Genomic DNA, 25,300 nt, shown 5'->3' on the forward strand with positions numbered 1-25,300 from the left:
TGCCAGTCTTCAGCCAATTCTATTCACTCCACGTGATATCGAGAAACGGCTGAAGGTACTGGATACTGCAAAGGCTATGCGCCCTGACAATATTCCAGCAATAGTACTGAAGACTTGTGCTCCAGAACTTGCTGCGCCTCTAGCCAAGCTGTTCCTGTACAGCTACAACACTGGCATCTACCCGGCTAAGTGGAAGATTGCTCAGGTATGTCCTGTACACAAAAAGCAGGACAAATCCAACCTGGCCAATTACCGCCCCATCAGCCTACTCTCGATCATCAGTAATGGAAGGGGTCATCAACAGTGCTATCAAGCAGCACTTGCTTAGCAATAACCTGCTCACTGATGCCCAGTTTGGGTTCCGCCAGGGCCACTCAGCTCCTGACCTCCTTACAGCCTTGGTTCAAACATGGACAAAAAAGCTGAACTCCCAAGATGAGGTGAGAGTGACTGCCCTTAACATCAAGACAGCATTTGACCGAGTGTGGCATCAAGGAGCCCTAGCAAAACTGGAGTCAATGGGAATCGGAGAAAACCCTCCGCTGGTTGGAGTCATATCTAGCACAAAGGAAGATGGTTGTGGCTGTTGGAAGTCAGTCATCTCAGCTCCAAGATATCACTGTAGGAGTTCCTCAGGGTAGTGTCCTAGGCCCAACCATCTTCAGCTGCTTCATCAATGACCTTCCTTCCATCATAAGGTCAGAAGCGGGGATGTTCGCTGATGATTGCACAACCTTCAGCAGCATTCGCGACTTCTCAGATGCTGAAGCAGCTATGTCCAAATGCAGCAAGACCTGAACAATATCAAGGCTTGGGCTGACAAGTGGCAAGTAACATTCGCGACACACAAGTGTCAGGCAATGACCATCTCCCACAAGAGAGAATCCAGCCATCAACCCTTGATGTTCAATGGCATTACCATCACTGAATCCCCCACTGGGGGGTTACCATTGACCATAAACTGAACTGGACTAGCCATATAAATACTGTGGCTACAAGAGCAGGTCAGAGGCTAGGAATCGTGCGACGAGTAACTCACCTCCTGACTACTCAAAGCCTGTCCACCATCTACAAGGCACAAGTCAGGAGTGTGATGGAATACTCCCCACTTGCCTGGATGAGTGCAGCTCTTACAACACTGAAGAAGCTGGACACCGTCCAGGACAAAGCAGTCGTCTTCATTGGCACCACATCCACAAACATTCACTCCCTCCACCACCGATGCACAATAGCAGCAGTGTGTACCATCTACAAGATGCACTGCAGGAATTCACCAAGGCTCCTTAGGCAGCACTTTCCAAACCCATGACTGCTACCATCGAGAAGGACAAGGGCAGCAGATAATTGGGAACACCACCACCTGGAAATTCCCCTCCAAGTCTCTCACCATCCTGACTTGGAAATATATTGCTGTTCCTTCACTGTCGCTGGGTCAAAATCCTGGAACTCCCTTCCTAACAGCATTGTGGGTGTGCTTACACCACATGGACTGCAGCGGTTCAAGAAAGCAGCTCACCGTCACCTTTTCAAGGGCAACTAGACATGGGCAATAAATTCTGGCCCAGTCAGCGAAGCCCACATCCCGTGAATGAATTTTTGAAATTTACTGTAAGTCAAGTTTCTGCTCCAAGCTAAAAATGGTTAATCAGATTGCTTGTCTTTATCTGCAGGCTTCATTTAATTCCTTTGATTAAAGGGTTTAGATATGAGGCTCAATAGGCTGTTACCCAATAGATTACCCACATCTTACTCAGGATATCCATTGCCTGAAGGGAAACATTCTCTTTTGTGATAAAATGAACAGTGCTGTAGATGTCCCTTACTAAAAAAAGAAACACCAGCAAAGCCCAAATATATCCCATTGAGTTTTACTTGCAGGCAGACAAACAGTTTTTGTGCCAGAGTAGGCTTTATGTCCAGATTTTGAGATCCTGCCAGAGGACAGCTGAACACTCAAAGCAGGATGTGATGGCACTGATGCCTCTATGCTCCAATGATGATTTTCCATGACTGCCTTCCTGGATAGCAGGTGAGTGATTAGGTATCACTCATTGGATAGCTGCATCAAGGAGGCTATTCCCTTCTGTTCTTCTATGTGAAAAATAATTCTTGCCCCAATTAGGAAATGCCCAGTTCTACTTCTAATAGGTAGACCTTTGCGGACCAAATATCTCTGAGCTTCTCTGTTCTAAAAACAAGTAATTCCGCATAAGAAAATTTAATTTTTCTTATTATGCCTTGCCGGTAGATTCCCTTCATATAGTTAAGGTAGTGGTTTAAAGAGTAAGATGAATCAAATCTACCTTAGGTAATCATTTAACATTTAGATTTGGCCCTTCAGTTAACAATGACTTGTTCTCTCTTTGATCTTTATTCTATTTAGTCTTTCATAAACTACATAGATTGGCACAAAATGAGTTTAACAAAGTACCCTCTTCTTTGAACGTTTTCACTCTATTGCATTCTATTTAGCGTTGGTTTAATGAACTTGACTGTGGTGGATTTATTAATGCAAAGCAGTTATGAATAAATGAGTTTAAATGTAAAAAGTACACAAAGTTGAGAGCATTTGTTTAAAAAAAAAGAAAAAATCCCAACTTTTGGCTACCTTTCCAAATGCCTGTTAAACTTTTTTTCCAGTGATTATGTAGTATTACTCAGGTGTTCTTAACTAACCATCTCTACCTAACATTCTCCCTGCTCAGAACAGCATCTTTTGTCTTTAACCAATTCCTGCTCTATAATTAAAATTGAATTTGTTTTAACCTTCCCTATATTCAATATTATGACTAGAAAAGATTAACCTATTTAATTTATTTCATTAAGTTACATACATAATGCATTTATTATGGTATTAAATTAATCTTGACAAAAATCACTTCTCTTATTTTGAAAGCTTTTCCTTTTAAGGTCTGTTAGCTATGACTTGGTTGAATGTTGTATCTGTAATTATAAAATTCAGTATTGGAAGCTTAAATCTGCATTATATTTTTGGGTAGGCTAAGCAAATTTCTTTTGAGAATTGTGAAGATTAATGAGGCATAACTAATGTGTCCCACTATTATCATTTTGTGCTGGAACCACAGTATTAGTACAGACGAACCATTGATTCTTGCTACAAACCTCTTCAAGTACTAATCAGCTTCTTTGGTACAACTTTTCAGGCCTGACAAGCCTATTGTGGAGCAGTGTCACTGTAGGTCAGTAGTTATTAGTGGCAACCGAAAACAGTTTCTTTAACTACTTAAGATTGAACTGAATTAAATACAGAAGAAACCTGAAGGAGGATTACTGAATTTGTAAAGTTCAATAGTACTGTGCAGTAGAATGAATGTGACATGGTTTTGCAATAAGGGATTTTGTAAGGGATGTGTATGTGTATATGTAAGGCATGAATGTGAAATTTTTGTACAATAAATTGTTTTAACTTTGTTAATTTATGTGAAAATGTTTCCTGAGTGTTGATGCACCTTTAGTAGCTTCAGTTTCAGAATGTTAATATTTCTACTTTGAAGAGCCCATATAAATAACACTAAGGTTAACAGCTTCAAGATGTTTCTGCAGTATTATATTTCTGCACAGAATAACCACCTTCAGTTTAAGGTTTTCTTCCTCATACTGTAATTTGAAAAAATAGACCCAACTTGTGCTCCATTGTCATTTCATCAATGAAAAGGTGGATCCAGTAAACCTTGTATCTTGTCTAGTTGATTTATTTCTGCAAAATAAAAAGACACTGTCTGTCCTGAGTCAAGAAGTGATTATAATCTATACCCCTAACTCTACCTATACTAACCCCACATTGCATGTGTAATGTTATCTATTTTTTGTGATGCGTAAATCATGTATTGATCACATCTTGTAATGTTCTGTGGAGCTGCTTAAGTGGCAGCTATCACAATAACTGACAAGTTGCAATCATTTTGTACATGGCCAATTTGAATTTACAGAAACAGGATGAATGCTGTACCTTTTTGTATCCTACCTTTCAAAGTGGGCAGTTTTACTGTTGCAACACAATATAGTGGGACGAATTGTAGTTTTTCCAAAAACCTTTTGATATTTACAGATCCAAAGTAGTTTTTATCCACGCTTTTAAGTTCTCTCAAAGGAAGTGCTCGTCTATTAATCATCGTACGTGAAGTGAGAACAAGGAAAGTTCCTTGGCAAGAGCTCTGTAAAGTGGAGGGGGAGGGTAGACTACATGCACCACCTTTTTGAAATCTGGGAAACTGTTTATTCTGAACGAGGGAATCTTTGTCAAGAAGGCTGCAACTCTGACCCCTTAAGAAGCGTTAAACTTATACACAGTGGTCATGCTTGTGTGTTTTTTTATTTTATACTAAGCGAAGTAGGTTAAAATAACCTTAAATTAGTATATGAAAATTCTGTTTTAACCAATTGTATTTAAAACCAGTAGGTTTGAGGATCTTGAACTTGCAGTGCAACTTTTGCAGACACATTTGAATGCTTGATTTAATGTTGTAGATTGGTGCAATTTAATTTTTTAGCACTTAATACTTTTCCAGTGCTTGCATACCTGTTCCTCCTACATCTTAAGGATGATAGTGACAATTAAATATTTCTTCCTGTTGGGAATCTCGGCTGACAAACTGGGTAATAATTGAAGTGGATTCTTGTTCCCATATAAACTGTACACCAAATGTCAGTCAGTCTGTGCCAATTAGTGCTTGTGTTGCTAGGTCACCACGGTCAATTGAAACTGCATCAATAGGACTTGAAAAGGTTTCTTCCCGATCAGACCTTCTGACATATTGAGTAGCATAATGGATGGGAAAATACAGCCACGGCCCTACCCTAGATTCAAAATACTCAGCAGTAAGAATTCATTTACAACCTGCAATTAACTGGAAAGAATAGGCTTCATGAAAGTGTCTGACTATTTAGAAAATAAAGCCCCCTTCTACGGGTGGATTTGTTTACTACTTGTATGGATTGTAGTCTTTTTTGGCTTTGGCCAAAACAGGTTTTCCCCTTCTTGGAGCTATCAGAAAAGGGCTTGAGTTCAGTTATAAATAATGCATGTTGGCATACTAATCCAAGGGTTTTTATGCAAAATTACTAGGCAAAATGAATTTTAAGAATAAGACACTGCTCTCATCCAACTATCATGAAAGCTAAATTTCAAAACTAGAATTTTGACCCATCAATTTTGATTTTGTAATTATGCTTTGGACTTATTCTGTCATTGGGGTTTTAAAATATGTTTTACGATTGTAAGCTTTCTAGTGTGGTATATGCACATTTGGAAAACCAGTATTTGAATATTCATGAACTACTGTTGATGTACACATTAATCATGATGTTGATTGTTGATCTTAGATGTCAGAAAAGATAGCTATTGAAAATGAAGTTCAAAAGTATGGCTCAGCCAGGATGTTCTGGGTCAATAAATCTGAAACTGAGGATTTGGAGAACAAAATCTGAAACATATTGTAGCATCTACTTGACTTCTCCTGAATTGGTGCTGAACAGTTTTTTTCTGCATGGTATAACACACAGAATATTTCAATCATTCAGAAAAGCATTCCAATAGCAAATTAGAATATGGTGGGGGTGGGGGAACGTGTACGTTCTCTGCACTGTGTGGTTGGCACAGAAAAATGGCTGGGATTTTATGCCATGGCGTGTCTCACCACCACCACCCCCCACCCACCAAACCTCCGGTGGATGAGGCAAGCCATTTAAACCTCCGTTCAGTTTGGCAGGTCAATAATATCCCACCAGGCGGGAGGGGCTATAAAATCCTGGCCTACGATTTGTCGGGGGGGGCAGCGGCAGTTTTAGAGTCAGGTTTACTTGTGTAATATATAATTTTCCTTTATGTTAAGTTTTAAATGCCTAATGCATTGCAGAGCCACTGAAGAGTCCTGCCCTTCTTTGAAGGAAGAGAACATAGATATGTCAAATTTTCCTCAATTGCTTTTGAAATCTTCAGACAACTAGCCAGAATGTTGTTGCTAGAGATCCTGATCAGACCCCTCCAATGAGTTGGTGGCACAGAATATTCTTTTCACACAATAAAAACACAAAATGCTGGAAATGCTCAGTATTCTGATGAAAGGTTATTGATCTGAAATGTTAACTGTTTCTCTCTCCACAGATGCTGCCAGACCTGCTGAGCATTTCCAGCATTTTCTGTTTTTATTTCTGATTTCCAGCATCTGCAGTTTTTTCTTCTGTATAGTCCTTTGGTCTGCCTTTCACATGGATTTTTTGGCATTTCCCGTCTTTTTACCCCATAATGTTGGAAAGCAAGTTAATAACTTGTTCCCAGTCTGTTGTCAATGAGCTCTAACTAACTGCTAGAGATGCCAGAGATTGTCTATGTGAAACTCTCCCTTCTGATTTCTCAATTGACTCCTATATCATCTACAAAATGTGTTTTTTTTTGTAGAACATAAAGTTTCGGTTTGACAATTAAATGTAGCCCATTGTAAAGCAAGTATTAACAGCAAACTAACTTTTTTTACTTCATAGAAACCAGGGGATTGAGCAGCAGTTGGCATGGAATCGTATCATGCAATCTCAGGGTGATATGTTCCAGCAGAGTCATTACAGGCTTGGATCAGGAATGCCAAGTCATTACCAACAGAGGCACGATGATCGTAGAGGGCGGCAGGTAACAAAGTGGACAACAATATAAACAAATTGCTTTTCTTTTCATTAACTACAGTGGTTAATTGATCCTTTTGGATAACTAAGTGACTTGAATTACCTGAATTCAAAGGTGTCCCAAGATCCAGCTTCCAAGCCCTACATTATAAATGAATGGCTGCCCTGCTTCTGTGTGAGGTTCCTTCTTCAGCTGCCATACTTTACAACGGTCATGGCTGTCCAGCTTTCATGGTCCTTGATAGCAGCCATTGTTCTCAAACCGTGTACCTGTCCTTCTTAAGCTGTTGGTGTAAATACTCCTTTGTCACCCTCTTGCTGTGCGACCCTCAATTTTATCAGCCACTACTAGATAGTCTAGTTTCTCTCTCCTAAGTGCATGCCCAAAGAAATGTGGTATCTCTTGGTGATCATCTACAAAAGTTCTTTGTGTGCCAACTTTCCTCAAAGCTTCATCTGTTGTGTGTTGTCCGAACAATCCTCCATCATACATCTCAGAAACCACATCTCTGTTGCCTTTATTTTATCATCCATTGTTTTGCTAAAATTCAATACAGCCCACAAAAATTCTCCAATTTATTTCAGCCCCTTTATAATCCAGTTTTGGAAGCCAAGTTAAAAGAAGAAAACTGCCCTCAATTTTGGCACTACTTCATTCAGGAAAAAGCACTGTAGGAACTTAAGTTTGAGGCATTTGTACTCATTGTAAACTAAACTTGCAACATGCAACATCTTGTGCAGCACATCTTTAGAAGTGATTAGATTGACAAAATAATTAAACTTTACAGTAAATCTGATCCATACCATAGCTGATCTGAAGGACCTTGATAAATGTACTAAATAATAATTTTTAAATCTATATTAGAAACTGGAGAATTGCTTCCTCAACTCAACTGACGCCCTCTGCCCTTAACCATGGCAGTATGCTATCTGGATGATAGGATGCGCAAAGAAATATTTTGTTGTAATCTGAAAGCAACATAGATCAATAGGAACAGTTTCTCCCTGTATATTTTGTCCAGACCCCTCAGAATTTTGAATACCTTTATGAAGTCCCCTCTTTGCCTTTTCCAAGGAGAACAGTCCCTGCTTCTCCAATCTGTCGACTAACTGGTTCGAGGGATGGGGACCTTCAATCTTGTGACTCTTTTCTGCGTCCTCTCTAATACCTTCACATCCTTCCTGAAGTATGGTGCCCAGAACTAGAGACAGTATTTCAGTTGAAGCTGAGCCAGTGTTTTATCCAGGTTTATCCTGACTTCCTTGCTTTTGTACTCTATGCTTCTATTTATAAAATCCAGGATCCCATATGCTTTACTTACTACTTCTCAACCTGCCTGGCCACTTGCAACGTTTTGTGCATATATACCCCCAGGTCTCTCAGCTCCTGAACCTCGTTTAGAAATGTGTCCTTTATATTGCCGTTTCTTGTTCTTACTATTAAATTCATCAACTTCCATGCAATAAATTACATCCGCCACTCATCTGCCCATTCAACCACTTGTCTTTGTCCTCTTAAAGTCTATCACTAACTCCTCAGACTTTGCAATGCTTCCAAGTTTTGTCATCTGTAAATTTGAAGTTGTGTCCTGCACACCAAGTCTTGTTGTGTTATGCCTTTGCCACAAAAAGATTCTGCTAGAAAATGCTTGACTGTCTATAGGTTTACATTGCAATGTCTCCCATTTCCAACCCCCAAAGATAACTAGCAAGGTAAATTTTAACACTAGGTCTCATTACCATATGGCTCAGCAATTGAACACTATAAGTTCTGCCCTTTGCCCATCAGATGGTGTTGCACTGAAACATAGAAAATTTATGGCACCTCAGAAGTCCATTTGGCCATTGTGTCTGTTAATAGCTTTTTAGGAATTAACATAAAAGTAACAGCTATATTGCGTGTTTTTTTTGAAGTGGAGGTGAGAGGTAGAAAAATTAAAAAGCGATGAGGTTGCATTGGTTAGGAGATCCCACTCCATTTGTCCATTTATTTAAAAAGTACATTTAACACTTTCCTTTCAAAAATGTTCACAGTTTTAGATGAATGGTACTATGAATTGAGATTTTAAATGCTTCCATGTTAAAAGTGTAAATGGTGTCTTGTTTATTAAATTAAAAAAAAAAGATTTTGGCATACTTATGAGTAGACAATTTTTGAACACAGGCTCATGAAACTCTGCTCCCCACCCCTTCCCACCTCAGCCTGTCCCTGGGGACCCCCCCTCAGGCCGCCTCTCCCAGCTCTGCCACGGCCCACCTCCCCCTTCCCTCTCCACTCCTTGTTATTTGAACTGGATATCATGCCTTTCTCAAAACACATACTCTTCTCTAACCTTTCGATTGGTGGACTGAAATTAATCAGGTGGTCAGATGAGATCAGGTATGAATCATTAAATGACTTTATTTTCCAGTTGTTTAAACTTATAATGTGACAATTATAATGAAATATGACAATTGTAATGAAAACTTGCTTCACACAAATTCAGATGCCTGTAATTATTTTTTCCTAAAGTTATCACACTTGCCCATGTTGGGCTAACTGAACTTTTTCTGAGCAGTCTCTTTGTTTTGACTGCCCTTGGCTTATGGTGTAAGGGTTTTTTCTCATCAGTCCATACTAATAAGACTGCTGGATCCCCCAGTCTTTTTTCAATGGTGATTCGATATGGAAAGGTGATTCAAAATGGAAAGGCTATCTTCTCTTCCCTTCCTGTGATTCTTCTCCATTCAGGCATTCACCAGTAAGCCTGTCAACCAAACCTCCAAGCTCATATTCTCAGCATACACCCTGCTCAGAGTACCCCATAATACTAGCTTGAGTAGCACACTGGTAGCCTGAATTGAGGTTACAAATTACTTGTTGTATCCAGTCATTTGGATAATTGACTCATTAACACACCAGTTCCCTCTTTGTCATAGCGCTGCAGCATGCGTCTTTCAGGAAAATTCTGAACAGCTTTAATTTACAACATCCCACTTAAATGTCACTTGTTTCCAAATCCTTTCTGTGGAAAAATGGTCAAAAAAAACCCCAGCACATGACAGCAGTGTACAATCTTTTGTTTAGACTTGCATCTATCAAATTCAATGACATAATTGTGCTTTAATGTATTTATTTTAGTTGTAGTCTTTGGTTATTCAATCTTTTTATATATCTGGCAACATTTCATTTTTCAGGGGTATCCTGACAGGCGTTACCCATTGCCACCAGATTCTGGAAGATACAGCTGGAATTGAAAACTTTACCTGGCTCTGCAACACAAGCTGTGCCTTACAGGGTCCAGTTAATTGATGAGCATACATCCACGCTGAATTTTAACCATTATACCCGTAAACAGTGCTGACCTAGTTTTTAACGTGTTTGTACGTATTTTTGTGCTTGGTGTTTCAATTGCTGTAGAATGGATTCTGCAGTTTCCATTTTTTTTAACCTGTCAAGATGGGGCGTGTTAGATATATTGCAGAATGTATACAGCTGGGTTTAATTGTTAACATCATAATGAGTTGGTATATCTCAAAACTGGTTAGTGAAATTAAGTTTTTATGCCTGTACACTGTACATCAGAAGTGATCTTTAGTAAATGCTTTGAAATCTTTGATTTACTATACCTCTCCTGTTTCATTATTTTTTTCTTACAATTTTCTTGAAGTTAATATATCTGCTGAGATCCAAATGAATCACATTTGTATTTTTTTCTCGAAAGCAAAGCTTTATTATGTTTCAAGTGTGGGAGGTGGATTTTTCAATTTTTGAAACATGCTTTGCTCATTAGTGCTGACTTTTGAAAGCTGTCACACCGTGTATAGCTGCAGGAACGTATTTTATGACCTTCATGCGTATAAATATCTGATTGTTGGAAAGCTGTCAATACACAACACCTATTTTTAGTCAGAAATACCATCAAGCTCTGTTTGTTCAGTTGCAGTTGTACAGTTTATTTTTCTTTTAAGTACACCTGTACGTTCTTGGGTGGATTGAATTAGATGAATGAGAATTGAACAATGTGCCTTGGCTTGAAGAAATTTTGTTGACGATAGATTTTAAGCTTCTTCATGAGTGGAAAACTGTCACTAGTGGATCGGCCGTCCATTATATATGAAGTAATTGGATGACGAGTGATCAGCAACGAAAGTTAAAATTTACTCGCGTGTTTTCTAGCAAGTGATATCAAGTCATCAGACGCTTGATCACTCAAGATACTTGTCTGAAAAAATAAGGGAGGGCATTGCTACATACAGAAATCAACAATTCAAGTTTTTTTTTAAAAAAGCTTCGTGTTGAATGATCTTAATGAGGAATAAACACTTACTTTATTATGTGCTGATCTTGGCTTTCAGGAACATTGCCAGCGTGGGAGGTGGTGTGACATTAGGCCACCAGCTTTTTGATGAATTCCTGCACATGCAATGCTACATGGAAACCAGGTGTCTTCCCTCAAAAATATGGGAAGTTTGTATTTTCTGGTTGCTGGGTAGGAACAGGTTAACTTGCCCAGCTCTCTCTAGGATGTGGGACCATTGAGGGAAGAGAAATATCTGTAATTTAAACAAATTGTCACATGTACAAATGCCATTTTAATTGGATTTTTGGTAAACATAGGTAAGTGGTTTTTTAGACGTAATCTTTGGATGTATATCAAAACTGCCTTTTTCAACATAATGGCGGTAATTTTGACTGCAATAATGTAACGGCCGATAATGAATCTGCAGCCTCTCATACAGCTCTGCTGAGTTTATTTCCATTGAAGTCAAAATTATCCCAATGTTTTGACAATTTTCTACACCCATTTGAAAATGCTAATTTATTGACTTGTGCATTTTACCTGAACTAAATATTTGATATACTTGGCAGCAGATTTATTCCTTAGTCAGTCCCAAATACCAATGAATAATTTGTTAAACCAATTAGGCAATACAATAAAATGCAACTCGTTACATTTGGTGCTTTGTAGTTGTGGCACAAAAATACAGTTCTCCTTGTGAACAAAGCCTCGTTCTGCATGGTGTTGCATCTAATGGGCAGCAATATTGTGCATTCTGTTTCAGTGTGTTCGAACTTCCCCACTGAGCCAACACCAGAGGGAGGTTTAACTGTAGTACTCTACTAAAAGCATGCAGTTTCTCTGGAAACGCAAGACCAAGGGCAGATGTGTGAAGATGGTTTTAAGCTATTCAAGCTGTTGAACTGCTTTTTACTGTTGGAATTGGGCTAATGAGACAGGTTTGACAACAATCGAAGATTAATGCGCAGAGCTAGGCATGTTTTCACAGCCTCCCCCCGACTCCAAAACTTTACCACTGCTAGCGTAAAATGTTTTTCTCAGAAGTATTCAGAATCTATTTTCGCTTTTTTTCTAAAACCTCAGCCATAGGGAATTTACTTGCAACACTAAGTTCAACTTCACTGGAAGTTCTGGCATATGTATGGAAATGGTTGAAGTATTGACTAAAGGAGTGCAAATAGTTGAAATCACAGATATTTCCCAAGCTTAGTCAGAATTCATTCTGAAAGTGTCAGGACCGTTTATGAAGGCTAGAGCCTTTTTATACAGTAATTTGACTTTATTGTAGTGGTCAGGAAGCTTTGCATACATAATATAGGATGGGAACAGCTCATTGAGTCTCCAGATTTGTAGATATAGGTTATCTATGCAACACCTACCATAGCCAGTACACTCCTTAGGTATAATTGATTTTGTCCATCACTGCTTTAGCTGCCATTGGAAAAACTTTTTATTCATTCTTTGGGATTTATTGTCCATTCCTAATTGCCTTTGATAAGGTGGAGGAGAATTACCTTGAATACAGACCATTTGAGGGCAGCTATGAGTCAGCATATGGACCAGACCAGGTAAGGACAGCAGATTTCATTCCATAGAGGACATAACATTCGTGAACCATATCGGTTTTTATGGCCATCCTGGTCACTGTCACTGTTACTATACTGACTTCTGAATTCCAGATTAATTACATTCAAATTCCCTTTATCCTCTCTCTGTACTTGTCACATTTTTAAATTATTTGTACCAATTGAGTTCAGTTCTGCACTGTAGCCATTTACCAATTGGACAGCACTTCCCAAACCTGTGACCAACCACCTTGAAGGACAAGGGCATAGGATCACCATCACCTCCAAGTTTCCTGCAAATTCATGTGCCACCTTGACTTGGAAATATATTACTCTTTCCCCCCCCCCCCCCTTCATTACTGGGTCAACTCCTTACATAGTAGCATTATGGAAGTACCTTCATCATGTGGACTGCAGCTGTTCAAAAAGGGCAATTAGCAATGGACAATAAATGCTGCAATGTCCCTAAGAATATGTTTTTGATAGCTTGGTTATGTCAAGCCTGGCTATGATATCCTCAGATGAGTAGTGCTGTCCAGCAGACTGCAGTTCTATCAATTACATATTCTTTGTTTAAGTATACTCTGTGACCTAGACAAAAGATGATGCGATTGAGAAAGCAAGAGGCACACCCAACTTCTTTCAGTCAGAGCCTGTTTTATGTTCCTGCCTTCATTTTAGGCTACAGAATGTACTAATTCAAAGAGATATCTGATTTTGTTTTATCCAAATCTACCACCTGTGTTAAAGGTTGTCCTTTTAAGCTCGTAACTCACCCAAGTTTAATTCCATGTAATGTGAAATCTGGCTCATTGTGGCATCTGAGTTGTGAATGGTCCACACATGAATCCATTGCAATTTTTAAAAAAGTATATCAATGCTCCTTCCCTCCCACCCACCTCCCGTCTAGACATACACACTGCATTTCCCCATGAATCTGCCATGTATGTGGCTATCAGTGAAAGAAAGAAAAGGCAATACTAAAGCAGTGTGTCTACATTAAAATTACTAAACATCTGTCCTTACCCAAAGGAATTGTTCTCCAAGCAGCACGAGTCTTCCAACTATAGTCAAATACATGGGAATGAGGTCCCTCATTCTTCAGAGAAGCTGTAGTGATTGGGCAATATATATGAAGTGTTCCTAGCAGCTCAGTACTTAGGACAGAGACTACTTGTCAGATTATGCAGTGGCAATAGGAGTCAGCCCTTTAAGTGGACCATGCCAATAACTTCCCTGAAAGATGCATGGGAACTGAAGAAAGATTAAATTTTAGTGTCCTATATTGATAACGGGTATCAGCAAAGCCTGAAAGAATTGTTTGTGGAAATAAGCAGCCTTCTAAGCTGCCCGGACACTTTTCTTGGGGAGGTTTCCCACGTGATTATAGCTGGTGTAACTACCTTAAACTTTCTTCCTAATTTGCTCAGGTTTCTGAGGTTCATGAAAGAGCTGAAACTCTTTTTTTTTTTGCATACTGTAACTGAAATAAAGGCAGCAAAAACCTTAGGGCTTATGTTTTGACAGTTGCATTATGGGGAATTTCACAACATTGCAGTTATCAAGCAATGAAATAGTGTCAATAAATTTGAAATGAGGTAGGTGGTGTGAATAGAGAGGGTAATTTTCAAAGATCTTCCTCACCTGATTTATGAAGGTTACCAGTTGTTTCGTTACGGGTACCACCATGATTTTCCATAAATAAGACGACCCCAGGACACTGAAATTACAGGTGATTACAGTTCTAGAAAATTTAACTATTCAGAAAGTCAAGATTGGTAAGAAAATGGCAAAGTTAAGGCCCGGTTCCATTAGAATGTAATTATCATCCATTTAATATCCCATACATTTGACTGGGAACACTGCCAATATTCCTTGATATTCTAATTTATAACATTTGAAAGATTCAGTAAATCTATTGCTTCAAGTAGAATTTGAATCTTAGAGTGCATCTATGATTAGACTGCAGTTGTATTACATTGGAACAAAGGCTGTCAGAAAAATCTGTCAAATGACAGAAGATGTGTAACAATGTCACTGAGAGACGGTTGGTTGGTTCATTTTACGATTACCAGCTGTTGGAGATAGATTTCACTTGGATAAATTAGCAGTCACTTAAAATAATTAAGTTCAAAAATCATGTTAGTTTAAATGACTCCATTAGTACAAAGCAACCACATAAAGTAACTCTGACTCTTTAACCAAACTCGATTTGAATTTGCTTAGGGATTAACAAACAATTTAGGAATGTTGACCCCAGTTTGGTTGAAGGGCATCTAATGGTATCCACTGTCAATTAGCCTTGCCCTTGCAAATGTAGATTTTTACTTTTTTGTGTGTGTCAAGTTGGTAGCAGGGCAAGCATCTGTGACTCCAGTAAATGGGGCAGGCAACTAGTAGTTCCTTACCCAATTGGATTGAAAGATCATGGAGTTAACACTGCATGAATGAGAAACAAGTGAATAAAAGAAAAAGGGTCATTCGGACTCGAAACATTAACTGTATTCTTCTCTGCAGATGCTGCCAGACCTGCTGAGTTTTTCCAGGTATTTTTGTTTTTGTGTTGAGAAACGAGTGGAAGAATTCAATGTCAAATCGGGTACATAAAGAAATTAAGGGAGGGAAAGAGATTGGATTAAGCGAAAAAAGACACTAAGGAAAAGTTTTTAAAATCTCAGGCAATTCATACCTGAAGGAATAAGACTCCACACCTTAAATAGCTAATTTTCTGTGCCAGGTTGAGAGCAGTTAAAGCATACAGCATCCTAGGCTTTAATAGGGGTATAGTTTACAAAAGCAAGGAAGTTAAATTAAACTTGTACAGAACACTGTTTTGGCTCAAATGGAGTATTGCATGTAGTTGTGGGTACTACACTTTAGGAAGGATGTGAAGGCATTAGAGAGTGCAGAAAAGATTCATGAGAATGGTTCCAGGGATGAGGAACTTCAGTTACTTAGATTGAAGAGGTTGGGACTTTTTTTTTGGAAAAAAGGTGGAGAGGAGATTTGACAGAATACAAAATCATGAGTAGTTATGGAAAAACTGAGTGGTAGAAGGATTGAGAACGAGAGCACAGATTTAAGGTACTTGTCAAAAAAAGGCAATGGTGACATGAGGAAGAACTCCATGCAGTGAATGGCTAGGATCCAGAATGCACTGCGTGAGTGTGTGGTGGAGGCAGGCTTGATTAAGCATTCAAGAGAATTGGATTATTATTTGAAAAGGAAGAATGTATGGGGAGAAGGTTGGGGGTGTAGTACTGGGTAAATTGCTCCTTTGGTGAGCAAGCACAGCACGACAGGCTGAAAGGCCTCCTGTGCTGTAACCATTCTGTGTTTCTGAGAGGTTACTTGTAAGACATAGCTTTATAAAAAGGGTACTTGGATTTGAGATAACAGAGGAGTGGCATCATCAGACGTGAGCTTTTTTGATTTGTGTTTATCCGCACATCTGCCCCTCAGCTGAAGTTGCTGTGCTACTTGAACATAAATCATGAGCATCATTAATCACACCATCAGCTAAACAGCAAAATCTGACCTATTGTGTTACCTCTTCTCAACAAAGATCAGTCCAATCTTTTTAAGGGGGAGGCAGTTGATCTCAATTTAACCACGTTCTCTGGGAATTTGCCCCGTATGTCTGGTCTCTGGGTAAAAAAAACTAAGGCTTAACTGATTTGTAATCTTGTTCAAAGTTCTTGTCTTCTGTTGTTCTATATGTATAGCCCAAGTTAAAAAGCTTGTGTACTTCAGCCCATCTTATGTCTGCAACATGTGTCCCTCGGTTTTTACCAGCAAATAATAGTTTAGTCACGTGAACCTTTCTTCATAACTGGAGTTCCTTGAGGCTAGGAGTCACCTTATCCTTCTCTGAATCCTATCTACACCCTATGGGCTAGAAGTTTGTCTTGGATGGTGTTGCAAAATGGGCGGTATTGGATCGGCTGCCTGTTACACCCAAATCCTGATATTCAGTCCCATCACTGTCAATGGGACTGAGCATCAGGTGTTACATAGAAGTTGCAGCTAATCTGATACCGCCCATTTTGTGCCACTGTCTGAGACTAATTTCCAGCACTCTATCTTTTCACCAACATTTAAAATTTAATCAGCATTTGGATGCCAGCAGACAAAGTTTCACTTTGAACAAAGCCAGCAGTAGAATTTGAACCTGCTAGCTCCATGATGCTTTAAGCAGATAGCAATCTAAAAATACTAACTATGAAAGGTTCTGTGAGAGTTTTGCATAATATGCAGTGCATAATTAATGAAGTAGGTTGGATCATTTATCTTTGTGTCAGAATCAATTGCTGATTACACGCAAATTACCTTGCTTCCTTCCCTCTGAGCCTTGCTTTTAAATTATCGGGCTTTTTTTAGTTTGAATGTTTGCATTTTACCATAGCTATGTTGTTAATTATGCTATACCTTTGTTTGATTTGTCCTTGAAACACAGCTACAAAATAGGTAATAAATTTAGCCTTGTTGCTCAACATTGCTTAAAGATCATTGCTAAATATTACTGATTCATTTTACATTATTACAACTGATTTGTGGTTTCTCCACTTATTCTTGTCATCTTGCCTTGTCTTGCTTATAAGAAATTACCACTTGATGGAACCATGTCTAGAGCACAGACAAGTAGAAAGAGGTCACACGATTCTGGCTCAGAAAAAGGGTTGGTTCCCCTAGAGATTTCCCTCCCTATTTATTTGCTGGGCCTTAACCACTACATTAGAATAAACCAAAAATACAGAATTCTATAACCTAGTACAGGAAGCTATCATTTTTGCTTTTTTGTTGAAAAACATCAATGACATACTAGTTATAATGTTCAAATGTTTATTGTCACATGGCATAATATTTACAATTTTAGGGATGGGCAATAAATGCTGGCCTAGCCAGTGACACCCACATCCTGTAAATGAATTTTTAAAAATTACAACAAATCTGCCTAGGTGTGTTTTTGTAAATTGTGCAGTACTTGCTGTGAGGCCACAGCTGTAGTACTGTGTGCAGTTCTGGTCGCCACGTTATAGGAAGGATGTGATTGCACTGGAGGGGATGCAGAGGAGATTCACCAGGATGTTTCCTGGGATGGAACATTTAAGTTATGAAGAGAGGTTGCATAGACTTGGGTTGTTTTCGTTGGAGCAGAGAAGACTGAGGGGTGACCTGATCAAGGTACAAGATTATGAGGGGCATGGACAGGGTGGATAGGGAGCAGCTGTTCCCCTTAGCTGAAGGGTCAGTTACAAGGGGGACACAAGTTCAAGGTGAGGGGCAGGAGGTTTAGGGGGATGTGAGGAAAAGCTTTTTTACCCAGAGGGTGGTGACGGTCTAGAATGCGCTGCCTGGGAGGGTGGTGGAGGCAGGTTGCCTCACATCCTTTAAAAAGTACCTGAATGAGCACTTGGCAGGTCATAACATTCAAGGCTATGGGCCAAGTGCTGGTAAATGGGATTAGGTAGGTTGGTCAAGTGTTTCTCATGTGTCGGTGCAGACTCGATGGGCCGAAGGGCCTCTTCTGCACTGTGATTCTGTGAACTTCATTTGGAGATATTTAAGCATGATGGGTTTCCATTCATATCAACCACCTGACAAAAATAAAGCTTTACTCCATCCCAATGTTCTATTAATCATCTCTTAACTGCTTTTACAAAATAGGATTAGTTTTCTGAAAATTTAGAATCTATAATAAAAACTGTTTATGTAATTCAAATATTACTGGTGATAGGACATATTAGATACATATGACCTTTTATTGTAATGGATAATATGACTTTTATTCTCAAGATTTCAATCATTTTCTAAATATTTGTTCTCCAAAGTTTGACCTAAGGCAGTTTTTTCTTACTAACAATGCATGAATGGGCAGCAAGAACACAAAGTCTTTTCTGGCATTTCATTTTTATTAACAGCCATTTAAATGACCAGTTCACAATGTTGGGAATTGTATAGAAAGCTTTGAGGAATATGAAATTTATATTAGCACTGCAAATTGTGATTACCCTGACATGATTCTGGTAACATGCAAACTCATGTCAAAATGAAGGACATTTACTTTTGCATCATTTGGAAAAGGTCTGAACTACTGAAAGAATCTGCTTTTGAATCATATGAACATAAGAAATAGGAGTAGGCCATTTGGCCCCTCAAGTCTGCTCTGTCATTGAATAAGATTATGGCTAATCTGATTGTGACCTTCACTCCATTTTCTTGCCTGTTCCCCATTAGCCTCAACTCCCTCATGAATCAAAATTTGTCTAACTCAGCCTTGTATTTATTCAATGACCCAGCCTCCACTGCTTGGTGGGGAAGAGAATTCCAGAGACATAACAACCCCGTAGTAGAAGAAATATGTCCTCATCTCCAATTTAAGAGGCCTCCCATTTACTTTGAAACAGCCCCTCCCCCCAGTTCTGGATTTCTTCAAAAGTGGAAACATTAGCATCTACACTGTCAAACCCCCTCAGAATATATAAGGTCTTCATTAAGGTCACCCTTCATTCTGCTATCGATTGTATATAGACCTAACCTACTCAATCTTTCCTCATAAGACAAACTCCTCATCCCAGGAATCAGTCTAGTGAACCTTCTCTGTACTGCTTCCAATGCAAGTATGTCCCTCCTTAAGTAAGGTGACCAAAGCTGTACACAGTACTTCAGGTGTGGTCTCATCAATGCCCTGTAGAGTTGTAGCATGAGTTATAGCAAGACTTCCCTACTTTCATACTCTGTTCCCTTTGCAATAAAGGCCAACATTCCAGTTTCCTTCCTAATCACTTGCTGCAACTGAATGCCTACTTTTTGTGGTACATATACAAGGAAACCAGGCCCCTCAGTACCACAGCATTCTGCAGTCTCATCTCTTTCTCCATTTCTGATTTTCTATTCTTCCTGCCAAGGTGGACAACATTACGCCTTCTCACATTATACTCCACCTGTCATTTTTTGCCCACTCGCTTATCCTATCTATGTCCCTTTACAGATTCTTTGTATCCTCCTCACAACTTGCTTTCTTATCTATCTTCATATCATCAGCAAATTTGGTGACAATACAATTGGCCCCTTCATCTAAGTCATGGGCTCTGAATAAATGAGGTCCCAGTACTGATCCCTGTGGCACACCACTAGTTACTACTTGCTACCCTGAAGCTAACCCATTTACGTTGACTCTGTTTCTTGATAGTTAGCCAGTCCCCCTCACTGTGCTAATATATCACCCCAAACACCATAAACTTTTATCTTGTGTTTATGTGGCACCTTTTTAAATGTCTTTTGGAAATGCAAATACACTACATCTACTGCTTCCCCTTTATCCATCCTGCTTGTTACATCCTCAAGGAACTCTAATAAATGTCTCAAACATGATTTCCATTTCACAAAACCATGTTGACTCTGCCTGATTGCATTAGATTTTCTAAATATCCTATTACCTCTTTAATAATGGTTTCTAGCATTTTCCTAGTGACAGATGTTAGACTAACTGTCCTATATTTTCCTGCCTTCTGGCTTCCTCCTTTCTTGAACAGAGGTGTTACATTTGCAGTTTTCCAATTCACTGAGACATTTCCAGAATCAAGGGACTTTTGGAAGATTACAACCAATGCATCCACTAACTCTGCAGCCACTTTTTAAGACCATAGGATGCAGGCCATCAGGTCCAAGTAATTTGTCGGACTTAAGCAGTGGTTTAGTGCTGCAGGAGAGCACTGGAGTGCCGCTCCGGCACCTTCTATTTGAAGCAGACTTGTCCAACTCAAAGTAGCCTGCCCAACTTTTTGGGCATTCAAGTGACATATTTGAAAAATGCTGTAAAGCTGCTTGTCCAATCACAGGCTAGTTCCTCCCTGCATTTGCTGTTGATAAGCTCACTCGTGAGTGTGAGGCAGCTAGAGTGGCAGGGTCCATGGGGAGCCTGAGACTCGAGGGGGATAGAGGCAACTGGAGCGATGGGGCCCAGGGGAGCCCGAGACCAGGGTTGTGGGGGGGGGCGGGGGGGTGCGGTGTGTTGGGGGAGGCAACTGGATCAACGGGGCCCAGGGAAGCCTGAGCGGAGCACAAGGCAGTCAGAGTGGGGCCCAGGTGAGGCAGAGCGGGGCACACAGGTACCAGTGAGTAGCTGGAGACAGGGGGTTTGGGAGATGGAAGAGTGTGAGGGGGTGGGGGAGGAGAGAGTCTGGAGGGGACAGAGAGTGAGTGTGGGGAGAAAGAATGATTCACAGTTCTTTGACTGTAATAGCCTGAGGATGTGAAACATGGTACAGAATTTGTATTCTCTGCTGGTAGCTTTACATGGAATTTACAGCACAAACAGGCCTTTTGGCCCTTCCCATCTGTGTTGGTGTTTATGTTCCACACAAGCCTCCTCCCACCCTTCTTGATCATACTATCAGGGTAACTTTCAGCTTATTTTTTTCTCATTTGTTTATCAAATTCCTTGAATGTATCTATACTCGAATTATAGAATGGCTACAGCACAGAAGGAGGCCACTCAGCACATTGTCTCCATCAGTTCTCTGCAACAGGAACTCAGCTAGTCCTACTCCACCTTTTCCCTGTAGCCCTGTGAAATCTTTTCTTTTCAGGTAATTACCCAGTTACCATTTGAAAACTGCACCTGAATCTGTCTCCGCCACACATTCAGGCAGTGCATTCCAGATCCAAACCATTTGTTCCATAAAGAAGTTTTTCCTCGTGTCACTTCTAGTTCATTCAGAGTTCTTGACCTTCTGCTGATGGGGACAGTTTCTGCCCATTTACACTATCCAGATCGCTCATAATTTTGAACACGTCTAACAAATCTCCTCTCAACCTTCTCTTCTCCAAGGAGAACACCCCTAACTTTGCCAATCTATCCACATAACTGAAGTCTCTCATCCTCAAAACCATTCTCTTAAATCTTTTCTGCACCCTTTCTAAACCTTCACATCCTTCCTGTCAAGGCTGAACCAGTGTTTAATGAAGGTTCATAACTTATGTGCATTTGTACTCTGTGCCCCTATTTATAAAACTGCTTTCTTAACCTGTCCTGCCACCTTTAATTGTTTGAGCACATATACACTCAGGTCCCTCTGCTCCTGCATTTCCTTTAGAATTATACCCTTCATTTTATGTCACCTCTCCTCATTCTTCTGACCAAAATGTATCACTTCACATTTCTCTACATTAGATTTAATCTGCCACATGGCTGCCCATTCCTCTAGCCTGCTTATCTCCTCTTGAAGCCTACCACTATCCTCCTCACAGTTCACAATACTTCCAAGTCTTGTGTCATCTTTAGATTTTGAAATTGTGGCCTGGTCTAGGTTGTAAATATAAATCAAGAAAAGCAGTGGCTTTTCTATATACCACCCGCCAGTTGGAAGTAAGTAATTTGTTTGTAATTCATTGAATTAAACTGTTGCATAATGAAATTCTAGCTATGCTAAAGACTAATGATTCAAAATGCTACATGGTTGGAAATAAAATGCTTACTGGCACTAATATTTTTCACTTAAAAGGCATAGTTTTATTGATATTTGGGGACTCAAATGATTAATACTTAGGAAAACAATGTAATAGTAAATTTAGAAATGATATGGCCAACACATCTCTTGGAGCTCCTGCACCTCAAAATTTGGCACTACATCACTGGTCTTAAATCCCAGTAGTTTTCTCAGTACTTTTTCTCTAGTGACGGGGATTGTTTTGAGTTCCTCCCTCTCTTTTACCTCTTGATTTTTTTTGCTGTTCTTTGGATGCTTTGTGTGCTTTTACGGTGAGGACAGATACAACATATTTGTTCAAAGTCTCTGCAATTTCCTTATTCCCCATTAATTTGCCAGTCTCACCCTCTGAGGGGCCAATGCTCACTTTAATCATTATTTCCTTTTTATATACTTGTAGAAGTTTTTTTTGCTGAGTTTTATATATTTCTTATTGATTTCCTCTAGTACTTTGGGTTTCTTTTTTGGTCATCCTTTGCCGGTTTCTAAAACTTACCCAATCTTCTGGCCTACCACTAATCTTTACCCTGGTGCATCCTCCTGGCAGAGTCATTCTTCCTCAGGAGAATGTGAATTTGTTGGGAGTTATGAAACATCTCCTTAAATGCCTGCCACTGTTGCTCCGCCGCCTTCTAGGCCCGTTCGTTTTGGGGGAAGCTGAAGTCCCGCCCTCACTGGGCTCTGAATGGTTGAGGTTTGAAGCTTCCCGCGAATAGTCCCTGTCGATTGGTTCCTTCTGTTAACTGGCAGGCAAATGTGCAATCACGTCTCAGGGAAAGATGAAGCGCTTATTTATTGAGAATGTAACACAATACAGTCGATTCCAGAAATCACAGGAAGAGCGGACATAGCGTGAGGAATTGGAGAATGCTTCGAGAAATTGTATAAAAGTAATGAGGTTTGGGACTAAATGGCCGCAGTTTCTGTATCCAACTGCACAATTTAATCGTTCTTTTTCCCCCTAGCTTTCAGAACAATGCGAATCTACAAATAAAAAAAAATTAAAGGGAGAAACAGCTGCCGTTGATCTATTATTGCAACACTGAATGGGCGTGAGGGCGAGGTCATATGGCACTTTACTGCTGGTCAACAAAGTAGACCTGTCACGTTTGGGCTGTACTGATACCTTTGAAGTAACAAGTGCAACGCTTTTAACAAGGTGGATAATGACAGGGAATAAAATTATTGCTGCTGGTTTGGATTTGAATACAATTAACCTGAATACACTTTAATCTTCATTAGCAAGGAATTGGGGTGGAACCTATTTAGAGTAGTTCTACTCTCCTTATAAAGTGGGTATTCTGGAAAGTGATTTTTTTTTTCTAATCATAGAAATGTTACAATGAAATACTCTTGTGGAAGAGTACAAGGATTAAAGGGATAAATTGGGTCGGTTTGAAATGTATTTGAGATTAAAGCCTTTTCGGTTACTGAAAGATTTTCGGCTGTCCAATGTCAGCTTCCGAGTTCAACTTCTCTATCCTTCTCCTGACATCACTTCTGAAAATGGTCCCGTAGCTTTACGCTTCCATTTCACACTCAGAAGAACGAGTGGTTAGGTACCATTAGGATTAACATGTTTTATTTATTTTAAGAGCAACAATGGCGAAATCCAAATCAATTATTACTATGTGCCAATCAAGCCTTTGATTAAGAATTCGCGATGCAGTGACTGAGCGGTGTGAGCCAAGAGTTTACACACTTCCATAAGTCTGTACAATACCTACAAAGTACAAAACCCGTAAGTATCCCTCTAGTACCAGGACTGAGTTATGCGAGAATTGCGTGGGGGTTCCGAGAAATGACGTATACCCCTTCCCTTGGATTATTGTTCTATAAAGCTGGACAAGTCAAACATGTGTGTGTTGAGTAATCCAGAGCACTGGCACAAAAACGAAACATAAACTGTGTTGAGGTGGGTATGCCGTTTCACGTTTAGCTTCTCTGTCAGCGAACGAAGCCAATTGCTGTTAAAATGGATTGAAAGCAGACAATGTGGTTACGTCGAAGTCACGATTTCTGGGAATGAGAGGATGCCCAGTCATATCAGATAACAATTAGGTGATTCCTCCATTCTGCCGCTCCCCCGCCAACCCCCCACCCCCCAACTTTACCTTCTAAATAACAAGTCCAACGGTAAACAGAATGTTTAGCCCCTCAGGAGGTGCTCATGTTATACATTATTGAAATGTTCTTGAAATGTTTCTTGCCCACTACATTTTAGAAAATCATATTTTTCCCTCTAAACGGTTAGCTTTTTAATATGGGACTTAGGTTTTGTTTACCCACAGGTAAAGTATTGGGGAAGGTCCACACCCGAGGTGCAAGGGATCATAAGCTGAAATTTAAAGTACCTTGTCTAAACACGTGCCTTGAAGCGGGAAGTCCAAGTGACATCGACGATAATTTTAAAGTAAACCATTTTTTAAATCGTATTGTAAAAAAAAACGCGTTTAATTTATGAGATTAACCTACATTTTTGGTTCAGAAAATAAAGCTTCAGTTGCCAGCGACTGAGCCGAAGGAAGTTAACTTTACCTCGTACAGTTAAGAAAGACAATGAAGGTCCTGCATGTGGAAATTGGAAACAGGAGATTGTAGCCGCGGTCACTTCATGTGGGATACGTCCCACTGCGGGTCAAGCCAATCAACTCCTGTTGCATTATTAATAGCTTCTCGACTGCACCTCTTTTCATAATAACCATGAATTTTAGTCCAGTTTCCTACAAGTTTACAGAGATGTTTGTACATCAATCGTTTTCTTAAACCTACCTGACCCATGTGTCATTTACTTGATGTGTTTTGTATCAGTACCCCCTTTATAAGTAAGGATTATTCTGTTTCTAATATTGGTACCTACATTCCGCGTTACCGACATTGAGAAGTAAAAGTACTGAACTGATGCACTTGACTTCAGGCTGTCACTTTTGTGTATAAATTCAGTGGCTTCCAGTTTTATTTCAATGTATGTTTATATTCATTTCTAGTTTCATGCAATTGTAGTTCGTTGGTTGTTGCATATTAGGGAGAAAATGAGAGTGGCGGGGTGACAACATTCGGCATAATCCGTGATCTGGAATTTTCACTCTAGTTATGTGACAACCGAACCTTCACCTGGTTTGTCACTGGACATTCCTTAGCCCGAACGTCACTCCCGTCTTACAAGTTCCACATAAGCATTCTACCGAATTGGTGGAGGAAGCTGTTACTTGTTGTTCAACCTGGATCCATTGTATTAGTTGGCATTGAAATGCCATTAAGAAATGACACTTGAAATTTAGTTTCTCTGAACCCTTTTAGCCAAGCCCTTCCTCAATTAGCCTTG

At 39.7% G+C, this 25,300-nt stretch overlaps 1 protein-coding gene across 1 annotated transcript in view; it reads left to right on the forward strand.

The window, feature by feature from the left end:
* The window catches only part of xrn2 (5'-3' exoribonuclease 2), an 89,531-nt gene extending 79,292 nt beyond the window's left edge, over positions 1-10,239 (forward strand). The window contains exons 29-30 of the mRNA XM_041213455.1: positions 6,502-6,643; positions 9,814-10,239. Coding sequence (XP_041069389.1) covers positions 6,502-6,643; positions 9,814-9,873 — 202 coding nt within the window. The 3' untranslated portion in view covers positions 9,874-10,239. The remainder of the gene's footprint in view (positions 1-6,501; positions 6,644-9,813) is intronic.
* Positions 10,240-25,300: the final 15,061 nt, after the last annotated feature.

This window comes from Carcharodon carcharias, chromosome 2, assembly GCF_017639515.1.
Source record: "Carcharodon carcharias isolate sCarCar2 chromosome 2, sCarCar2.pri, whole genome shotgun sequence".
Lineage (NCBI taxonomy): Eukaryota > Metazoa > Chordata > Chondrichthyes > Lamniformes > Lamnidae > Carcharodon > Carcharodon carcharias.